The 17821-nt window shown below is 39.0% G+C and overlaps 2 protein-coding genes and 1 non-coding gene across 4 annotated transcripts in view; 2 read left to right on the top strand and 1 right to left on the bottom strand.

Moving 5' to 3' along the window:
* Positions 1 to 24: 24 nt before the first annotated feature.
* On the top strand, positions 25 to 6318 carry coro1b (coronin, actin binding protein, 1B). Of its 2 annotated transcripts, none has more exons than XM_078795673.1 (11): positions 25 to 45; positions 2111 to 2321; positions 2391 to 2513; positions 2621 to 2750; positions 3316 to 3497; positions 3563 to 3682; positions 3941 to 4045; positions 4126 to 4271; positions 4342 to 4399; positions 4778 to 5083; positions 5684 to 6318. In XM_078795673.1, the coding sequence occupies exons 2-11, from the start codon at positions 2118 to 2120 to the stop codon at positions 5804 to 5806; spliced, it is 1497 nt and encodes a 498-aa protein (XP_078651799.1). In that variant the 5' UTR covers positions 25 to 45; positions 2111 to 2117; the 3' UTR covers positions 5807 to 6318. The 2 variants fall into 2 exon arrangements, with proteins under 2 accessions (XP_078651799.1, XP_057924798.2); XM_058068815.2 differs by lacking the exon at positions 25 to 45 and adding an exon at positions 1063 to 1325.
* Positions 425 to 513, bottom strand: trnar-ucu (transfer RNA arginine (anticodon UCU)). Its single transcript is given in 2 exon segments — positions 425 to 460; positions 477 to 513. It is a non-coding gene; the product is annotated as a tRNA-Arg (tRNA).
* A 1423-nt stretch (positions 6319 to 7741) lies between the features above and the next one.
* mpdz (multiple PDZ domain crumbs cell polarity complex component) overlaps positions 7742 to 17821 on the top strand; it is a 32585-nt gene continuing 22505 nt past the window's right edge. Inside the window, 10 exon segments of the mRNA XM_078795657.1 lie at positions 7742 to 7864; positions 9855 to 9943; positions 11241 to 11407; positions 13719 to 13886; positions 13963 to 14105; positions 14655 to 14805; positions 14871 to 14993; positions 15992 to 16204; positions 16283 to 16385; positions 16624 to 16712. Of these exon segments, the coding sequence (XP_078651783.1) occupies positions 9928 to 9943; positions 11241 to 11407; positions 13719 to 13886; positions 13963 to 14105; positions 14655 to 14805; positions 14871 to 14993; positions 15992 to 16204; positions 16283 to 16385; positions 16624 to 16712 (1173 nt within the window). The 5' untranslated portion in view covers positions 7742 to 7864; positions 9855 to 9927.

Raw genomic sequence — 17821 nt, 5'->3', positions numbered from 1 at the left:
AACTGCCTGCGATGTGGCCCGTCTTGAAACAACCGCCTCCAACTGGTAATATAATCAAATCGATGACGAAGCGACGACATTAAATAAACACTGTGAGGTTACTTAGACAACAGAGTCATGCTACTTAGCCATGGTATTGTTTTCCAATGTGTGATGTTTATTTGCCTATTGATTGATTGAATTGAACTCAACTTTGCATATAAACTGCACAAACAACTGCTAAAATCAATTTCAGAAGCTTTTCGTGAAATATGTGCTGGTAAAAACACCAGAATATAAAAATAAGCAGCATATCCGACTCAGAAGACGGAATGTTTGAACAGTCATGTTTGTATATGTCTTAACTTTTTTCTTTAGAAGAAGAAAAGGAGGAAAGTGTGAATTAAAAAGTGTGACTCGAGTATATTTGACAATGACAAAAGTGCGACTCCGGTGGGACTCGAACCCACAACCTTTGAATTGCCACATTCTAGATCTAGAAGTCCAATGCGCTATCCATTGCGCCACGGAGCCACCTGTTGGACGTCTTTGCTGTAGCGTATACAACTCAACTACTACTTTGGCTTTTGCTCAACAATCATAAAATAAAATTGGCATAGGAAGCTTTCGAGTATTACGTCAATTCAACAGAGTGCTCAAACGCCTCTCAAATTACCGGCCCTATAAAAACCAGAAAATTGTCATGGTATTTAAAAAGAAACCAGGACAGAACGTGAAAAAGGGCATGTTTTTGAAAACCAGTGCGTTTGGTCTGAGAAGTTTAAAGTTTAAATGATTTCTCACCAAACTTTCTCTATGACGAACAATGACCTCTAGCGGCTGGATGTGGCCGCACGATGTGCATCGTGGGATATGTAGTTTCTAAACTCATTATCGTTAAATGCATGGAGCAAAAAGCCACTGTTTATACTGTCACGTGACAATATTGACTACCAAAAACGTCTTGTCGTGTGAGTATTCATAAAAAAATAATATTACTTGGCTTCAGTGTTACATTACGGCTGCTTAATTGTCGTGGTGTAGAAGTAAGCGTCCTAGCACGAATATGATTGGTTCGCGATAGTCACGTGATAGCGGCTAACGCTATAGCTAAGCATCTCTTGGCTTTCCGTTAATGGAAAGGCGAGCTAGCTTAAGTGCCTGCGAATATGTCAGCGCATAATTGCTGACATTTAGGCCCCAAAATACACTAACTGTAAAGGTTTTGTAAGCGTTTTTAAGTGCTTTTATTCGACGTGGACTGGGGATTTGGATTACTGCTGGATTATTTTATTATTGGCCTCCTCACGTTGTTGCTAATTAAATCACCGGAAAACAACAACAAGGTAAGACTCATTACAATTACTATTATTGAGATTATTTATTGTTTATTACACGCATGCGCACTTTTCCATCACCAAGAAGGTAATAAAGGTTGTATTATTCCTCTGCCAACACCAGCAGAACAAAAGGAATGTTCCACATAGGCCCAAATTCCACTACAGATTGTGTGGGGATTATTTAAAAGGGCTCTATTGTGCTTCCACCCAATATTATTATTATCAACATTATAACGTTTATTGCCAATACGTACGACAGAAACATTACAATATAGGAATTTTAGATATTTATTCCAAAATATAAATAAACTAATAAGTTATAAAGAAATTTAAAAAAATGCATTAACAATATGAAGACAATATTTTTTTAAAGCAAATTTGCATACGCACAATTTAGGGTTCTAACCAAGTGCTAGCATCCAAGCATATCATAGCAACCCCCAGATAGCTACAGCTGTAAGGTGCATCGGGATGACATCATCACAATCTGTTTGGAGACAGTCAAGTCACATAAATACCTGTTTGTCCACTAATTGGTATTAGGAGATACTGTGAGACCATGTATATTTTCTCCTGAGTAGCAGTGAGCTAATAAACAGTGAATAGATGCCAACTCCTCTCTGCAGATAAATAGTATGCAAAAGTATGTTGTAAATATGTAAAGGCCCCAGGCCATGAAATGAAGATATACTGTGAGACCATGCAAATCCAGGTGGCACCTGAGTAAACAAAGTTAAGCGTGACTGTATACAAATAGCCTATGTATGAAGGTTTCATTCTATTCTTTCCAGGAACAATATGTCTTTCCGGCGAGGTGTGGTCAGGCAGAGCAAGTTCCGCCACGTATTCGCTCAGGCATGGAAAGCCGAGCACTGCATCGACGACGTCCGTGTGTCCCGTGTCACGTGGGACAGCCCGCTATGCGCCGTCAACCCTAAATTCATTGCAGTCATTGTGGAAGCGGGAGGAGGCGGGGCCTTCCTCGTCGTCCCCATCGGCAAGGTCCAGTTAGCATCTTCTTTGATGCAATTTTTTTTAGACAGGATTGACATTCTTTTGTCCCAAAAACAGAGCGGCAGGATCGATCAGTCCTGTCCAATGGTGTGCGGACACGCCGCCCCAGTTTTGGACATCCAGTGGTCCCCGCATGATGATAATATCATAGCAAGTGCCTCGGAGGATTGCACTGTAAAGGTCTGTTTATGCTTTTTTTAACTGTAATTATCATAGATGGTTAGCATCTTCCACAAAGTCCTCTGAAGATCCTCAGAAACCAGCAATTTACATGATTTGTGATCCAGGTGTGGCAGATCCCCGACGGGGGACTGGTGGCACCCATGACCGAGGCTATCGTCACCCTCGAGGGTCACAGTAAAAGGGTGGGAATCTTGGCATGGCACCCCACCGCCTTCAATATCCTCTTAACTGCAGGTAACGCCATAACTGTTAAATGTAAATAAAACAGGAAGTCTGTGTGTTAGCTTCTTTTTACCATTTTATAACAGCGAAGAATGAGGACCCTTTTTGGAAAAAATTTCATAAAGAAAAATATTTGAAATAAATATCCTGTCCTGTCATTTATGTTTTTCAAAAAAAAAATACAGTAAAAATGGGCATCTTTTAGTCATGCTTGAAAATGGTGATTAATCATAATTAATTCATTTTAAACCCAAATTTCCAAAAAACTGTCTGAGTTTATTCCACCCACAGAAACCAGGGTCCGGGCATGCCCACTCCACTGTGATTGGTCCCATTCAGCTTGTACAGCTTATACCCTGGCATGCCCATATAAGGAAGTGTTCAGAGCCAACCCAAACTTATTTCAGGGCTCATTATCTGAAACTTTGGCATCTTTTAACACGAGAATACAACATTCTAACTTCAACTATAGGTCAGAAAAATGGATAAGGCCTGGGATCCCCTAATAATAGAGCATAATAATTCATTCATTTAAATAAATAAATGTATTTTCATCTGTTTTCTTAACTCCCTAAAGGCTGTGACAACGTGATTCTGGTGTGGAACGTGGGCACAGGGGAGTTGGTGTACCAGCTGCCCGATGCCCACCCGGACCTGATCTACAGCGTGAGCTGGAACAAGAACGGGAGCGCCGTGTGCACCGTGTGCAAAGACAAGGCCTTACGTGTTATCGACCCTCGCAGGGGGACCGTCCTTAAAGTAATGAAGTCACAAGCGAGAGTCTATCATACTGTATTATGATAATTAATATTGTTTATTCTAAGGTGAAAGAGAAGGTCCATGATGGCACCAGACCCATGAGAGCTGTGTTCCTCTCTGATGGAAAGATCTTGACGACGGGATTCAGCCGTATGAGTGAGAGACAGCTAGCTCTATGGGATACGGTAATTAGCATGACATTTATTTAGACTTCTATAGTTTTTTCCCATCAGAAGTAGTCTGATTCTAAAACGCTGAATATAACCATGACGATACTAAAAATGCATCAATGCTAAAAGTGAAATACAAAGATGGTAAATGTGACCAGTTCTAAAACATTGCTTAATGCTAAAGATGGAAATGATCTTTGACATGTTTTTCCTGACAATTTCATCGCGCGTGTGTGAAAGTGTCTCACCTTTTTGTGTTTTTTTTTCTCTCAGAAAGATCTCTCAGAGCCGATGGCTGTACAAGAAATGGATACGAGCAACGGCGTACTTTTACCATTTTATGATCCGGACACCAACATGGTTTATCTGTTGGGAAAGGTTCGTTATTGTTATCTTCCTAAAAAAAAAATTTCTTCTTTCAGACTTGAGAGTTGGCACTTGTTATGCTTGTCCTTCAGGGTGACTGCACCATCCGCTACTTTGAGGTGACTGAAGAATCGCCCTACGTTCATTTCCTCAGTTTGTACAGCAGTAAGGAGCCCCAGAGGGGGGCAGGCTACCTCAGTAAGAGAGGGGTGGACGTCAACAAGTGTGAAATTGCAAGGTAGGATTAGTGTGTGTGTGTGTGTTTTGGGGTGTGTGGATGTTTTTTGAACACTTTATGTTCTACACAGGTTCTACAAATTACACGAAAGGAAGGTTGAACCCATTTCCATGACTGTTCCAAGAAAGGTAATGAAATACTGTAGTAATACTGTAAAAATTATAGTGCGAGTATAGGTATTTTCCTCCCATGTATTCACATCTGGGTTGTCTGAGTGGAGAAACTCGGAATTTCGTGACTCTTGCCAGGTCCACTGTTATACAGCGACTGGCATCCCAAAATGAATGGGTCCAATTTGTGGGCCTGACTACAATTAAAAGTACAATTAAACAAAAAGAAAAACGGAAAAAAATTGGAAAAATTCAAAATTTGTTAAAAATTCTCCTCAGTGTGTCTCCACTCTTCAACGACAGTATCAAAAATTACATACCAAAAAGGAACGGAGTCTGTGTAGAAAGACTATTTAGTTATTCGTAGCCGCTAATGTGATGCCCTGCTACTTGCAGTCCGATCTGTTCCAAGGAGACCTTTACCCTGACACAGCCGGCTTAGAACCGGCGCTCCTGGCAGACGAGTGGATATCCGGTCAGGATGCGCCCCCGATCTTGGTGTCCCTAAGTGGAGGCTATGCGGCGCCACCCTCCAAGCATAGAGACACCATCAGGAGCAAGCCCAAGCTCATCTCACAGGACTCTGGCAGCGGGGCGGCACCCACTCCAACCGCCACGAATCCCGCCAAGGACGTTGAGGAGGAGGAGCCACGTCTCGCCTCCAGAGAGACACCTGGGAACATGGACAGATCTAAGAGAGAGGTCAGTATATACTGTATGTGTTAAGAATTTAGAAAAAATATTTTTTTTTACATTAAAAACAAAGAAAAAAGTTGCATGCTTACGAGAAAAATATATTACCTTAAATATCTGAAAATAGAAAAGTGATGTTACATAAAAACATTGACATTTCACAAGATCGAAAGTTATAACAGGAAAGCTGGAAATGCTGTAAAAAAGCTGTTAATGCTTACATCAAGAATAATTTTAGAAATATGAGAACCAAGAAAAAAATAATAATAAAAAATTTTACACACAAAAAAGTCATTTTCAGAGAGTCAATGTTGTATTTTAAAAATACAGTCATCCCTTGCTACTTCACAGTTCATTATTTTTAAATTCATCAATAAATGATTGCTGTTTTGCGGTTGACTGTGGCCTCTTATTAGTCAAAAATATATAGAAATACAAGTTATGTAATATTCTGGTCACTAGGTGTCAGTAATGTTGCACTTAAATTATTTTAATTAAATTATTTTACAACACAAAATTTCATTTTTTTTTTTTGCAAAAGCACTTTATAACCAAAAATCTTTTAAAATAAAAGATAGCATAAAATGTTTATTTGTTGATGTTTTCCAGGATGATGTGTTTGGTGAACTGCTGTCAGAGATGAAGGCCCTTCGTGCTGTTGTTCTTGCTCAAAGTCAGAGGATTGAACTTCTGGAGCGCCAGCTAGCTCGCATTGAGGATGGCGACGTATAAAACTGTTATTACTACTATTATTATTATTATTCATGTTATTATTGTTAGGATTCTTTTATAGATTCCTTTATGGATTAAAATGTAGACAAAGGTACCAAATTACTGTAGCACAGAGTGGCACATCATCTGCGAATAGATGATCTTTTCACCATTAGGGCTATTTAATCAGGTAGAACGCTGCTATGATCTGTGGTGATGTCCCAGACCTCAACTTTTTTTTTTTTTTTATTGTAGTGTGTGAATTGGGAAGAATTTGTATGTGTTTTTTTGTGAGCCGCATTCCTCCATTGAAATGATATTTTTTAGCATTAAATATGTGACCTCTTTTAAAGACAAGTAGCAACATGTCTGTTTTATTATGTGAAATACTCAATGAAATGTGATTTTGTTATTTGTTTTTTTTTTTTAGACGGATGAAATTGTCACTAATATTCCACTTCAACACGCACTGATCTTTCTATGTGGTTGTAGCGACTGTTCAACGACTAATAAATGCTCCTTTGTATTCCTTCAGTAAACTGTTTTTTCATTCTTTTTTCATGCTTTTTCATTCATTTTCTAACACTTATCGTCACAAGGGTCGCAGATGTGCTGGAGCCTATCCCAGCTGTCTTCGGGCAAGAGGCGGGGTACACCCTGGACTGGTGGCCAGCCAATTACAGGGCACATATAGACAAACAACCATTCACACTCACATTCATACCTATGGACAATTTGGAGTCGCTAATTAACCTAGCATGTTTTTGGAATGTGGGAGGAAACCGGAGAGGACATGCAAACTCCACACAGAGATAGCCAAGGGTGGAATTGAACCCTGGTTTCCTAGCTGTGAGGTCTGCGCGCTAACCACTCGACCACCGCACCGCCCTTTCCAACATTATATTTTCATTTGGGTTTTTTTTCAGCCATCTTGATGACTAACATTTTGTTTGTTTCACTCCCATTTATTTATTTTTTTTGCATTTTGGACCTCTACTTAGATCAGGGGTGGGCAAACTACGGCCCGGGGGCCACATCCGGCCCGCCAAGTGTTTGAATACGGCCCGCCCAATCTTTCCAAAGTATTTCATGTAAACTCAACATACAACCTGGCATCATGGCCTGAGCCAACCTTTTGATGGTTTTATCAATTTCGTTTTTTGACATGGTCTGTTGTTTACAAAGTGCTCCTGAAAAAAGGGACACAAGCACATAATAATAATAATTATTATTATTATTAGATTAGATTATTATAATTATTATTAGAACTATTATGATTATTATAATTAGTATATTAATGATAATTATTATATTAATTATATATAATATTATTGTTATATTTGCATATTTTACATAATAATATAATAATAATTATTATTTTAATTTTATTGTACTTATAATATTTTATTATTTTTAAAATATTTAAATATAAATATAAAATAATAAATAATAATAGCAGATTGCATGACAATTTTACAGATACAATAATACCAGGTGGACTGTTACGTGTAAAATATATAGTCTGCCCCCCCCCGTAAATTTTGTCATATCAATGCGGCCCAAATGGGGTCAAAAAGTTTGCCCACCCCTGACTTAGATCCTACTGAAACTCCAACAGTGCAAAAGGTAAATTCTTGATTAGGAGTGTATTATACTTCTTCCCTTTCTAAGTTGTTGCACCAAACTAGCAAGTTGTGCTTCTTCATGCTCTTTTTCAGACATGTTTAATGAATTATTAATTAGATTTTATGAATTAGACTTTTTGCATTTCTCAAGTGTTTGAATATAATTATTTGCATCACCTAACATACATTTAGTTTTTAATCCCAAATAGAGTAAATGCATAAGGAAGAACAAATTAGGTGTGTCTCAATTCAAAAATAATACAGGCAAGGGTGTGAGTGCCGCCACCGACCGACAGGGGGCGCTAGTTTAACCCTCTCGCCTAGATCTCCTCACTCTCTTTAGGATCGGGTTACGCTACGCCCAGTGTTTATTAAGCCCGAGACAGTGCGCCGTTAGCCGCGGGACAACGGATGGTCGGTTTGGACACCATCAGCCGGAGAACCACGGCTCCATGTAAGTAACGTATGATTCAGCAACAAAATCCATGTTTGTGAACGATGTTTTGGTTCGCGGGGAGAGTTTTGTTGTTGATCTCATGATAGGTTCGACACCATTGTTGCCTCTGTGTGTGGGCATTGTGTGCTTTCATATTTGGGTCGTGCACTTTATACCGGCGTAATGGAATGAAACTTTGCCCGACTTTTTGCGCTGGGAAGCCTGTTGCTTTGCCACAGAAGCTAGGCAGTAGGAGGAGGAAAAGGAGGAGGAGTCGAGAAAAGCGGATTGTCCCCTCGGTGCAACTATTCAAAATAAAAGCTAACGTTCACAGTAATATTATAGAATACAGAATATTACATATAGTCTGTTATTGTTGAATAACATGTTTCACAGCTGGGTTCTGGGACTGAAGTCCTCTACGTCAACCTGGCTAATAAGTGAACTGACCTATGGATCATTGCTAGGTGGTTATATGCCGATAAATGACTCTGGACGTCCTTAAAACCCGCAAGGAATGGCAAACAAAAATACACTACTAAGTACATACATAGTATCAGGATACAGTGATTATGTGATACCAGGTTCATTGGTGTACTATGTCAAGCTAAACAATAATAATCAAATTATTGCAATATCTTTCCAACTGTAGTGTGGTGTAGGAGACATGATATGAAGCTAACCAATAACAACAATTCACAATAATATCACAATACATATTCTGTTGTGTTACAGTATGCCAATTATGTGATACACCATTGGTGTATGTACGATACCTATTGATATCATGTTAACCGATTGCAATAAAGTTATAACAAATACATTGGCGTACGATACCTGTTGATATCACGCTAACCAATAACACTAATTCATGAAATTATAGCAATATATTTCCAATTACAGTGATTATGATACTATGTGATAAGCAACAACAATAATGTTATGTTGCTATCTTATCTTGCCAATCATACAGCGACTACATGATATTTGATGCATCAGAGGAAAGCTGAAGTAGCCAATAATAATATAGTATCAATCATAGTCCCATGAATACATGATAAAGTAAAAATTCTGTGATATCAGGTACCAACAACATTGACACAGTATCGGTATTGTGTCAATATGATCAGACACCAATGATATGATATGAAAATGTTCTATTGGTAGTGTATTGCAACATTACATTAATATTACAGCTGTCTTTGACTAAGGATTTTCAGTCAAATCTTATTTGTTAGATTTTGAGCAGACTTAATGGTGATCTCGACAAATAAACGGATCTCATTTTCTACTTTTTCCACCTGAAAAAAAAAAGACTAAAACAGTCAGATAAACAAATAAACACGGTAGTGCCAGGGTTGAAGCGGTTAGCTGTAGAAGCTGAGTGGCACCAATCACAGCAGAGTGGGCGTGCCCTGAGGCGGGCCGTTGGTGGAATAAATTAAAACAGAATGTTATGGAAATCCAAGGAAATAGGTGCAGATTCTGGAAGCTCTACAAAGCTTTCTGTGTGGGTTAGGAGTCCACAACTCAATAAAGAGTCAAAAATTTGCATCAATGGTCCCCATTAACAAAAATTAAGCTGTTTTTGTATCAAAATATGCAGTTTATAACAAAAGCAAAGACATTTGTGAAAACGTATGTTGCAATACGGTATACTGTACAGTAATGGCGAGAATCCCACAAATCCGATATCACAATATCTTCCAAAACACAGTATCACAATGTGTATCAATACATTACAATAATATACAGTACACATTGCATGGACCAAAATATTGGGACGGAGTAGAGGTAGGAATTACAGAACAACTTACAATATTATCGCAATACAGTATCGCTGTAACCATAGTGTCACGAGTGTTTTAATTGAGTTTAGGTCAGGGCTCTAGTATGTTTACATGTTTTATGTTAACTCACTGAGTGAAACCGTGGCGTGTAACTTGTGCTGAGATGTAGACAGGCCAATGACTGATTGGGGATGCTAATGCTATGTTTTCCTCTACAGGCCTTGAAAAAAAGGATAAAGTGTGAAAAACCCTATCGATGGGGATAAATCCCATCCCTCCGGAGGTCTAAAAATGATCGAAACAATGGGTGAGTCTACTTTATGCCTAAATTACTGCTAAAAATATGGCCGCATGTAGACAAGTTTGCATCAGATTTGTAGCTTCTCTAGAATGCTGTGTCTCCACTGAAGAAGTTAATGTAATAAGATTACCTGTGTAGTTCCAATAGAAGGGAAAAAAAACAACATGCTGACGTCTGAAGTGTTGCTTGCCTTTGTTCAAACAACAAATCGGCTATGTGCACGCCCTATTAGGTATTAGTCATAGTCGGCCAGCGCTGGAAATTACTTCATTTTTGGGCAGATGACTTTGTCATGCTGGTCCATCCCTGAGCTTATACTGTATATGCAGGGTCCAGCAAGGATACAGGATATTCATTTCTACCCCACGGGCAGATTGAGCTTTGAAAACAACAATTTTGATGAAAACTGAAAGCCCGCTAAGCCTAGCCTACATGCAGTTCATTCTGTATGGATAATGTCTGGCATGTACACTGAGTGATCCAATAGCTGAGTGAATGGTGAATGAAAACTGTACATTTGATGTGTAAAATAAGTATTGTAAATTCCAGACTCGAGCACATCTAAAGCCGCACCCACCAAATGTAAAGAGAAAGAAGTATTTGTACATTTAGGGTGTACTTGTCTATAAGCCGCATAGGTGTCTATGTTGTAACATGGGATATTTACACAGAAAGAAACACTATTAACCTTGCAATCCTAACTAGACTCGGTGTCCGTTAGCTCCAATGAGCGAGATGTGAGATGTTTTTTCTCCATCGGCATAAACAGCTGCCGCAGTCCAAGCAAGCAAGTAGCTCCAGTCATTGTACATGTGATCAAACTTACTTAAGATTTGTCAGATCAAAACATAATCGCTGTATAAGACTTTGACACGTGATACCAGGCAGATATATACACACACTAAATGACACAATGCTGTGTATGATGACTGACATGGAGACCAACCAATGACTGAACATATTAGATGACTGAAATCAGTAACACTTACTTACTGGATTAATTGCTTATATGACAAAAACGCACAATGATTGACACCACAGTCAGTGCAATCAGTGGTGCTGTATGATGACTGGCATGTAGACCGACCAATGACTGTGTGAACAGTGACTTGGAATTAAACAATGCAGCAGAAAATAATATGGATATTGTGGTCAAAATGCATTACGATATTGCATAATTTGTGGCCCCAGCTAACTAAACGCTAAAGCTAACCTCCATGAATGAATAATAGCCGCCCATGTTCTGTCCTGCCTTTATCTTTACACACATACACCTGTCACTAAAATATGTGACGCATTGCAGACACACAGCGCGCCTTACAGGCGGTGGAGCGTCTCCAGGCCAAACTGAAGGAGCGGGGGGAGGTGCCCACTGAGGAGAAGCTCAGTCTGCTCAGGTCGGTGCTACAGAGCCCCCTCTTCCACCAGATCCTGGCCTTGCAGAAGACCGTGCAGCAGCTTAAAGACCAGGTAAAGTACACACACCGTATACAGATGACCCCCGCGGGATATCATCTGGAAGGTCACAAGGTGTGGGTCATTTAGAGAGACTCGTAATGGGTTCTGAGGGTACGCTTGCCATGGCCGGATGGTGGTATTATAGTATGGTTAGTACAGACGTAAAAAGTACTCAATAGTGACTATGAAATGTCTGACTAGTGGGTTTGCAGTTACCGTCGTTACTCACGAATAGTAGAGTGACTCTTGTCACACAAAAAGGATTAATTTTCTGAATATGCTGAGGGCCAATATAAAATGAGCTGCGGGTTCGAGGCTCCCGGGCTGCACTTTGACGGGAGGTGCTAGAAAACAGCTGCCACTGTTGTTTTTGTTACCAAGTAGTTAGTGTCATTGTCAATCATTAAGATAAGATAATTATTCGTCCCTCAGTGGGGAAATTTGCATTGCACAGCAGCAAGAGTACAGAATCAGTTAAGCAGTAAAAAATACACAATATACAGAAAAATAAACAATATAAACAACCCAAGTATTAACAAAATCAACAGTTTTTCCCAGAGTTATATACAAATACAGTATGCAGATAATATGAAACGAGATGAGATTTATGACCAATTTTGAGTTAAAGTTAGTTTAAAGTGAGTTAATATGAGGCATCATGGAAATACTTCACATAGAACTTAGTATATTGCATTTAGAGCCCTTAATATTGCACATGGAGGTTGATCAGATATTGCACAGTGAATGGAGTCTGGAGTAACTATACTGAATACTATACATTATTTACTATAAAAAAAAAACCCTCCAATAACGTGGTTATTGTTATTGCTATGATGTCACACATGTTGTTATGCCACCATGATTAGCTACCTAATCCTTCATAAGGATAATATCCACCTCTGTGCTGTCTTTTTACAGCCCTAAAGGCTCAGACAGACTAATTATTAAAGCCCATGTTTTGGCATATGGCACTTTTCTGGTTAAAGCACCAAATATAACATATATTATAATACAACAGAGCTCCAAACAATACCCAGCCTGCGTTAGTGTTGCATGCTGCTAAGGTGCGTGCATGCACTTTGTTATCCAAAGAGGATTAAAGTTCCAGTCTGCTTCTTGCACATTGAAGAAATTCTTTCTGCCTCACTTCCCACGCGCACACATACACACACACACACACACACACACACACACACACACACACACACCAGAGAACGGCCTCTTTAACTACTGTGGCCTCGTCGCCATAGCAACACAAGTGCCAGAAAACGGCGGACGGGTGGACAACCCTAATGAGCCATCTAACCTCCTTGTAATGTGGTTTAACAATCAAGACCCTGAAAATACTCGTCCACACCACACAAAATCTCAGCTTCCATCAGATTTCAAACAGAAAACAAAAAATGTCTGCTTCCTAAAAATTCATGTATTTTTACATTTTATAGAAGCCTGAAATATTCTTATACAATCCGAATTATATATATTTTTTAATTCTTTAAAGGCCAGTAATTGTTCATAACTGTTTTTGATGCATGCTTTAAATGGGGGAAATTAGCACAATCAGTTGGACAAATATAAATAAAAACTGTAATTTTGCAGTCCTAATTGAAATCTGGCTGCACGGTGTGTACGCAGCCCACATAGCTACACAGACCCAAGTTCGAGTCCACCCTCGGCCATCTCTGTGTGGAGTTTGCATGTTCTCCCCATGCATGGTACTCCGGTTTCCTCCCACATTCCAAAAACATGCTAGGTTAATTGGCGACTCCAAATTGTCCATAGGTATGAATGTGAGTGTGAATGGTTGTTTGTCTATATGTGCCCTGTGATTGGCTGGCCACCAGTGAATGAATTCATTATTTAAATCTTTGGAGATAAATGTGGGACAAACAAACTGCATTTTCAGTGACACATTTTGGGTCATGAGAAGTATGTCGCTTTTTGTGGTCAATGAAGATTTTTTTGGGGGGGGGGCAAATTTGACCTACATTCATTAACAGCCAAAATGTGACAAAAAAGCCTGTTAGGATCAAAGTGTTTGAGGAATGTACTGTACAGTCTGTACTAGCAGACCTTTTCTAATCTAAATTCCACTCAAAAGCCTCCCACGACATTGCTCACATATTTTCATCTCTCCTAGTCAGGCCCCCCCGTTTTTCTTTTTTTTTTTTGCTATGCATTTGTAAAAAAAATATTAACTACTGCACAAAATGCAAATCAAAGATCCTCCAAGTGACAGGGGTGCCTAGCTGAATTTAGGGACCTACTTTAAAGATGCTATATACTGTATATTTGCAGTGACACCTCTTTTTCTGTCTGACAGGGGAGTGTCTCTCCAGCCTTGCGTGGTGGGAGTGACCTCAGAGATCACGTGACGACAATACAACAACAAAACGGCAGCTACGGTTCTCACTCGGACATTTCGACAGCGGTGCCTACCGTCAAGACACCATGCCAGGAATTCAATCAGATTATTCAGACCATGGCACAAGTATGACCATTGCCTAACATGCTTTGATGCTACTGTGATGTGTTCAAAGACCAAAAGTTTAATTTGTGTGATGCAGGGGCGCTACGTGGCTCACGTGGACTTAAACAAGCCCATTTCGGGAGCTGGTTTGGGATTCAGCGTGGTGGGTTTGAAGAGCGAGAACCGTGGCGAGCTCGGCATCTTTATACAGGAGATTCAAGCGGGGAGTGTTGCTCACTGGTACGCATATGCAAAGTCAAGAAAAGTCGCACAAAAAAATGAGAAAATGCCTCCAAAAAAAACAAAAAAAGAGGTTTCACCAAATCTCATTGAGTAGTGATTACTTTATTTTAGTTTTATTTATCGATGTCCTTGTAACGCAGGTTTACTGCTCTGCTCATTACAACATAAGAAACTCAAATTACAGTCATACCAAAAATCGTGTATAGTATTATTGAACCTGTTTCATGTCCATTAAATGTGAATGATTTTACTTTATCTTAGTTTTATTTAGCTTGATTATACAGCTATATAATTGCTCAAGGCAAGAAGACAATTTCAGTATAGTAAAAAAAATGCCACTCAATGACATTATTGCTCATGTTCCCTCTCCATTGAGTAGTTTTACTTTACTTTACATGTATTTTGTTGGCTAATGCAGCCATCATACTGCACTGTAACACTTTGAACAGTAACTTTAGTGCTGATTCTAATACTAATGTCCCACTGTATGCCAAAATAGATTGTTTATTTCAATTTCGATTTGTTTTAACTCCTGCTTTCCTGCAGCGATGGCAAGTTAAAAGAAGCCGACCAAATTCTGGCCATCAACGGCCAGCCCCTAGACCAGACGGTGACCCACCAGCAGGCCATCGGCATCCTGCAGAAGGCGACAGAGAGGGTGCAGCTCATTGTGGCCCGAGGACCCATACCTCAACTGGTAAGAGAAGCTTGCATAACTGATTAGATTTTCATTTTTAATCATGCATCATATTTTCTTTCTAGTGGCAACATGTCGAGACCATAGAGCTGGTCAATGATGGGACTGGCCTGGGATTCGGTATCGTGGGAGGAAAGACGACTGGTGTTATCGTGAAGACGATCCTTCCTGGAGGAATCGCGGACCAGGTAGTTCTCAACATAACATGTAATGTATATTTGTATTTAATTTTATATGTTCATTGTATTATTTGGTGTTAATATTATTTTATTGCTTTGGTTTCTTACATTTACACATTTTAAACTAATGTTTAAAGCAGGGGTCTCAAACACGCGGCCCGCAGGCCAAATGTGGGCCGCAGGACACTAGTTTGAGGCCCCCGCCTTGATATGAAAGTTTAATGTTAGTGCGGCCCGCGCAAGTTTGATATGGATGCTGTATGGTATCATGTACCCAGAAAAAATTATTACGTTTGATTAATGTTCATGTTAAAGGTTAAATAACTGTTAATAGTTGTCCTCCCTATCCGTGTGGAAGTGGTAAGTTTTTGGCTATTTAAGTTTAAAGGAAATAACTTGAAGGCTACCGTTTAGGTCGCTAGCTCTCTAGTTTGCGAGTTAGCATGTGTCTCAAGACCCTGAAGTTGCGCAATATGTTGTAAATAAAAAAAGTATAAATGTGACTATAGTCGTGTTTTGTCATGTCTACAGGGCTCTAATAATGCTTTGTTCATTATAATCTGTAAAAATAATTTGTCTACCCACCAACTATATGTGGTTTGTTTTTATTATTTGCCGTTTTATTATTATTTTTATATTAATTTATTTATTACTGATTGATTGATTTTCTTTATTCTTGATTTGTTTATTTATTTTTCATCTTATTTTGTGTAGAAAAATAAAAAGTAAGATATTTGAGAACAGTGGAATGTTTTATCAGAGCTTTTCTTGTAGAAAATCGGAACCAAAGCAAAGTTTATTCATTTTTCTGTTTTTAATAAATGCGTTTTTTTTTTTTTGTTGGAAAACCTGATTCGGCCCAGTCTCACCCAGACCCTAGCTCCAGTGGCCCCCAAGTAAATTGAGTTTGAGACCCCTGGTTTTGAGATTGTTTTATCCATCTGTCAAGTAATTTTTTTAATGCAATCCTTACTAGGGTTACTAATTCATTGTTGTGCTGGCCTCAGGATGGCCGCCTACGGAGCGGAGACCACATCCTAAGAATCAGCGAAACTGACCTGTACGGCATGGGCAGCGAGCAGGTGGCGCAGGTCCTGAGGCAGTGCGGCAACAGGGTGAAGCTGGTCATCACCAGGGGTCACGTGGACGTAGACAATCCCTCCGTGTCCGCCTCCACGCCAGTGACGGACCAACAGGAGGAGAAGCAAGTGGTGGATGAGGTTCGTCTTCCCTTTAAAGCATAAAGATAATGAAGTGCCATGATATCATATGTTATAATCATCTGTTTGTTTTTAAAGGGCTATGAGGACGAAGGGACCGAAGCATTTGATGTCAGCCTCACTAAAAACAACCAAGGACTGGGAATCACGATTGCCGGTTATGTTGGGGATAAAAATTCAGGTGAAAATGACAACAAAAAATGACAACTAAATGCTAGCGGAAATAAGAAAAACAAAACCCTGGCTTTTTCTCTGTGGAAAGAAGTCGGTAACAAGCACCTTTCAGATCACGCATGCCTGACCCATATCTAGTTAGCAAGGCATTGCACTTACATTCCCGAGGTTACACAGACTGTACATAGTCATGATGTTTAATACATGTTTCTGCAATATTATATTATTTGTTTTTGACTCCTCAGAGCCCTCTGGGATTTTTGTCAAGAGCATCACAAAGGACAGCGCCGTGGATCAAGATGGACGTATTCATGTGGGAGATCAGATAGTGGCTGTAAGCATCTCTAATTAATAATAACAAAGCAAAATTAGTTCTCAATCAGAAATCACTCCACATTCTTTATTGCTCTCTGGTTCTACCATATCTTACTTATTGTGGGGAAATATTTGGTAATAACTATAAAAGCAATCTTCGCTAAATGTACTGCAAAAAAGGTCAGTAAGGATAATTCATAATGCCGCCTAACTCCTTATTTCTAAAATCACAAATACTTAAAGTTGCTGATATAGTTCATCTTCAAACAGCTAAAATAATGCATCAGGCTAAAAATAACCAATTACCTAAAAATGTCATCCAAAAATATGATCTCAGGGAAGAACTAAATTTGAAACACTTATATGCTAGGACTACGTTAAAAAGCCATAGCATTTCAGTATGTGGAATCAAACTATGGAATGGATTGAGTAAGGAAATCAAACAATGCACAACGATGAGCCAATTCAAGAAACAATACAAGCAGTTGATGTTTGCTAAATACAAGGATGAAGAGTCTTGAACCAGTCATGATGTGCTATATATATCACTATATTGACACTTACTATGGTACCCATTATATCATTGGATGCTCATATACCTCATACTTCGGTACGAGGTGCATTATTAAAAAAAAAAAAAAACCTTAAACTGTATTATGAAAGCAGGAAGTGAACAAATGTAACAGTTACTGATTGTAAAAGTACCAGATGGAGGGGTAGGATTTAATAAGCTTTGCTTCTTCCTACTCCTTTTGGACACGTGGAACTGTGAACTGATTATGGGATGCATTCAATTGTAATCTGATGCATGTTCAAATGAAGTAAAACCATTACCAATATTTTTTAACAGTATGAGCACTGTTTGGAGCTGCATCATGATGATGAATTGACAACTTATGTCTCATTAATTTTGCATGTGAATGGTGATATTAATGACATTCAGTACAAATGAATTAGCATCAATGTTAATTTTGAATGTCAGTTTTAAATTTATTTTGTTTTACTCAACAAAAACTCACAACAGCCCAACCTCACAAAGACAGTAATTATGATTACTGTAATTTCTGCTGAATGGTGTATGCAAAATAGGTTTTCGAAACTAGTATTTGACAAGACAAAAACTCACAT

This window comes from Doryrhamphus excisus, linkage group LG2, assembly GCF_037039965.1.
Source record: "Doryrhamphus excisus strain RoL-2023G ecotype Guam linkage group LG2, RoL_Dexc_Guam_v1.1, whole genome shotgun sequence".
NCBI classification, from domain to species: Eukaryota; Metazoa; Chordata; class Actinopteri; order Syngnathiformes; family Syngnathidae; genus Doryrhamphus; species Doryrhamphus excisus.
This window is presented reverse-complemented; position numbering and strand designations above follow the sequence as displayed.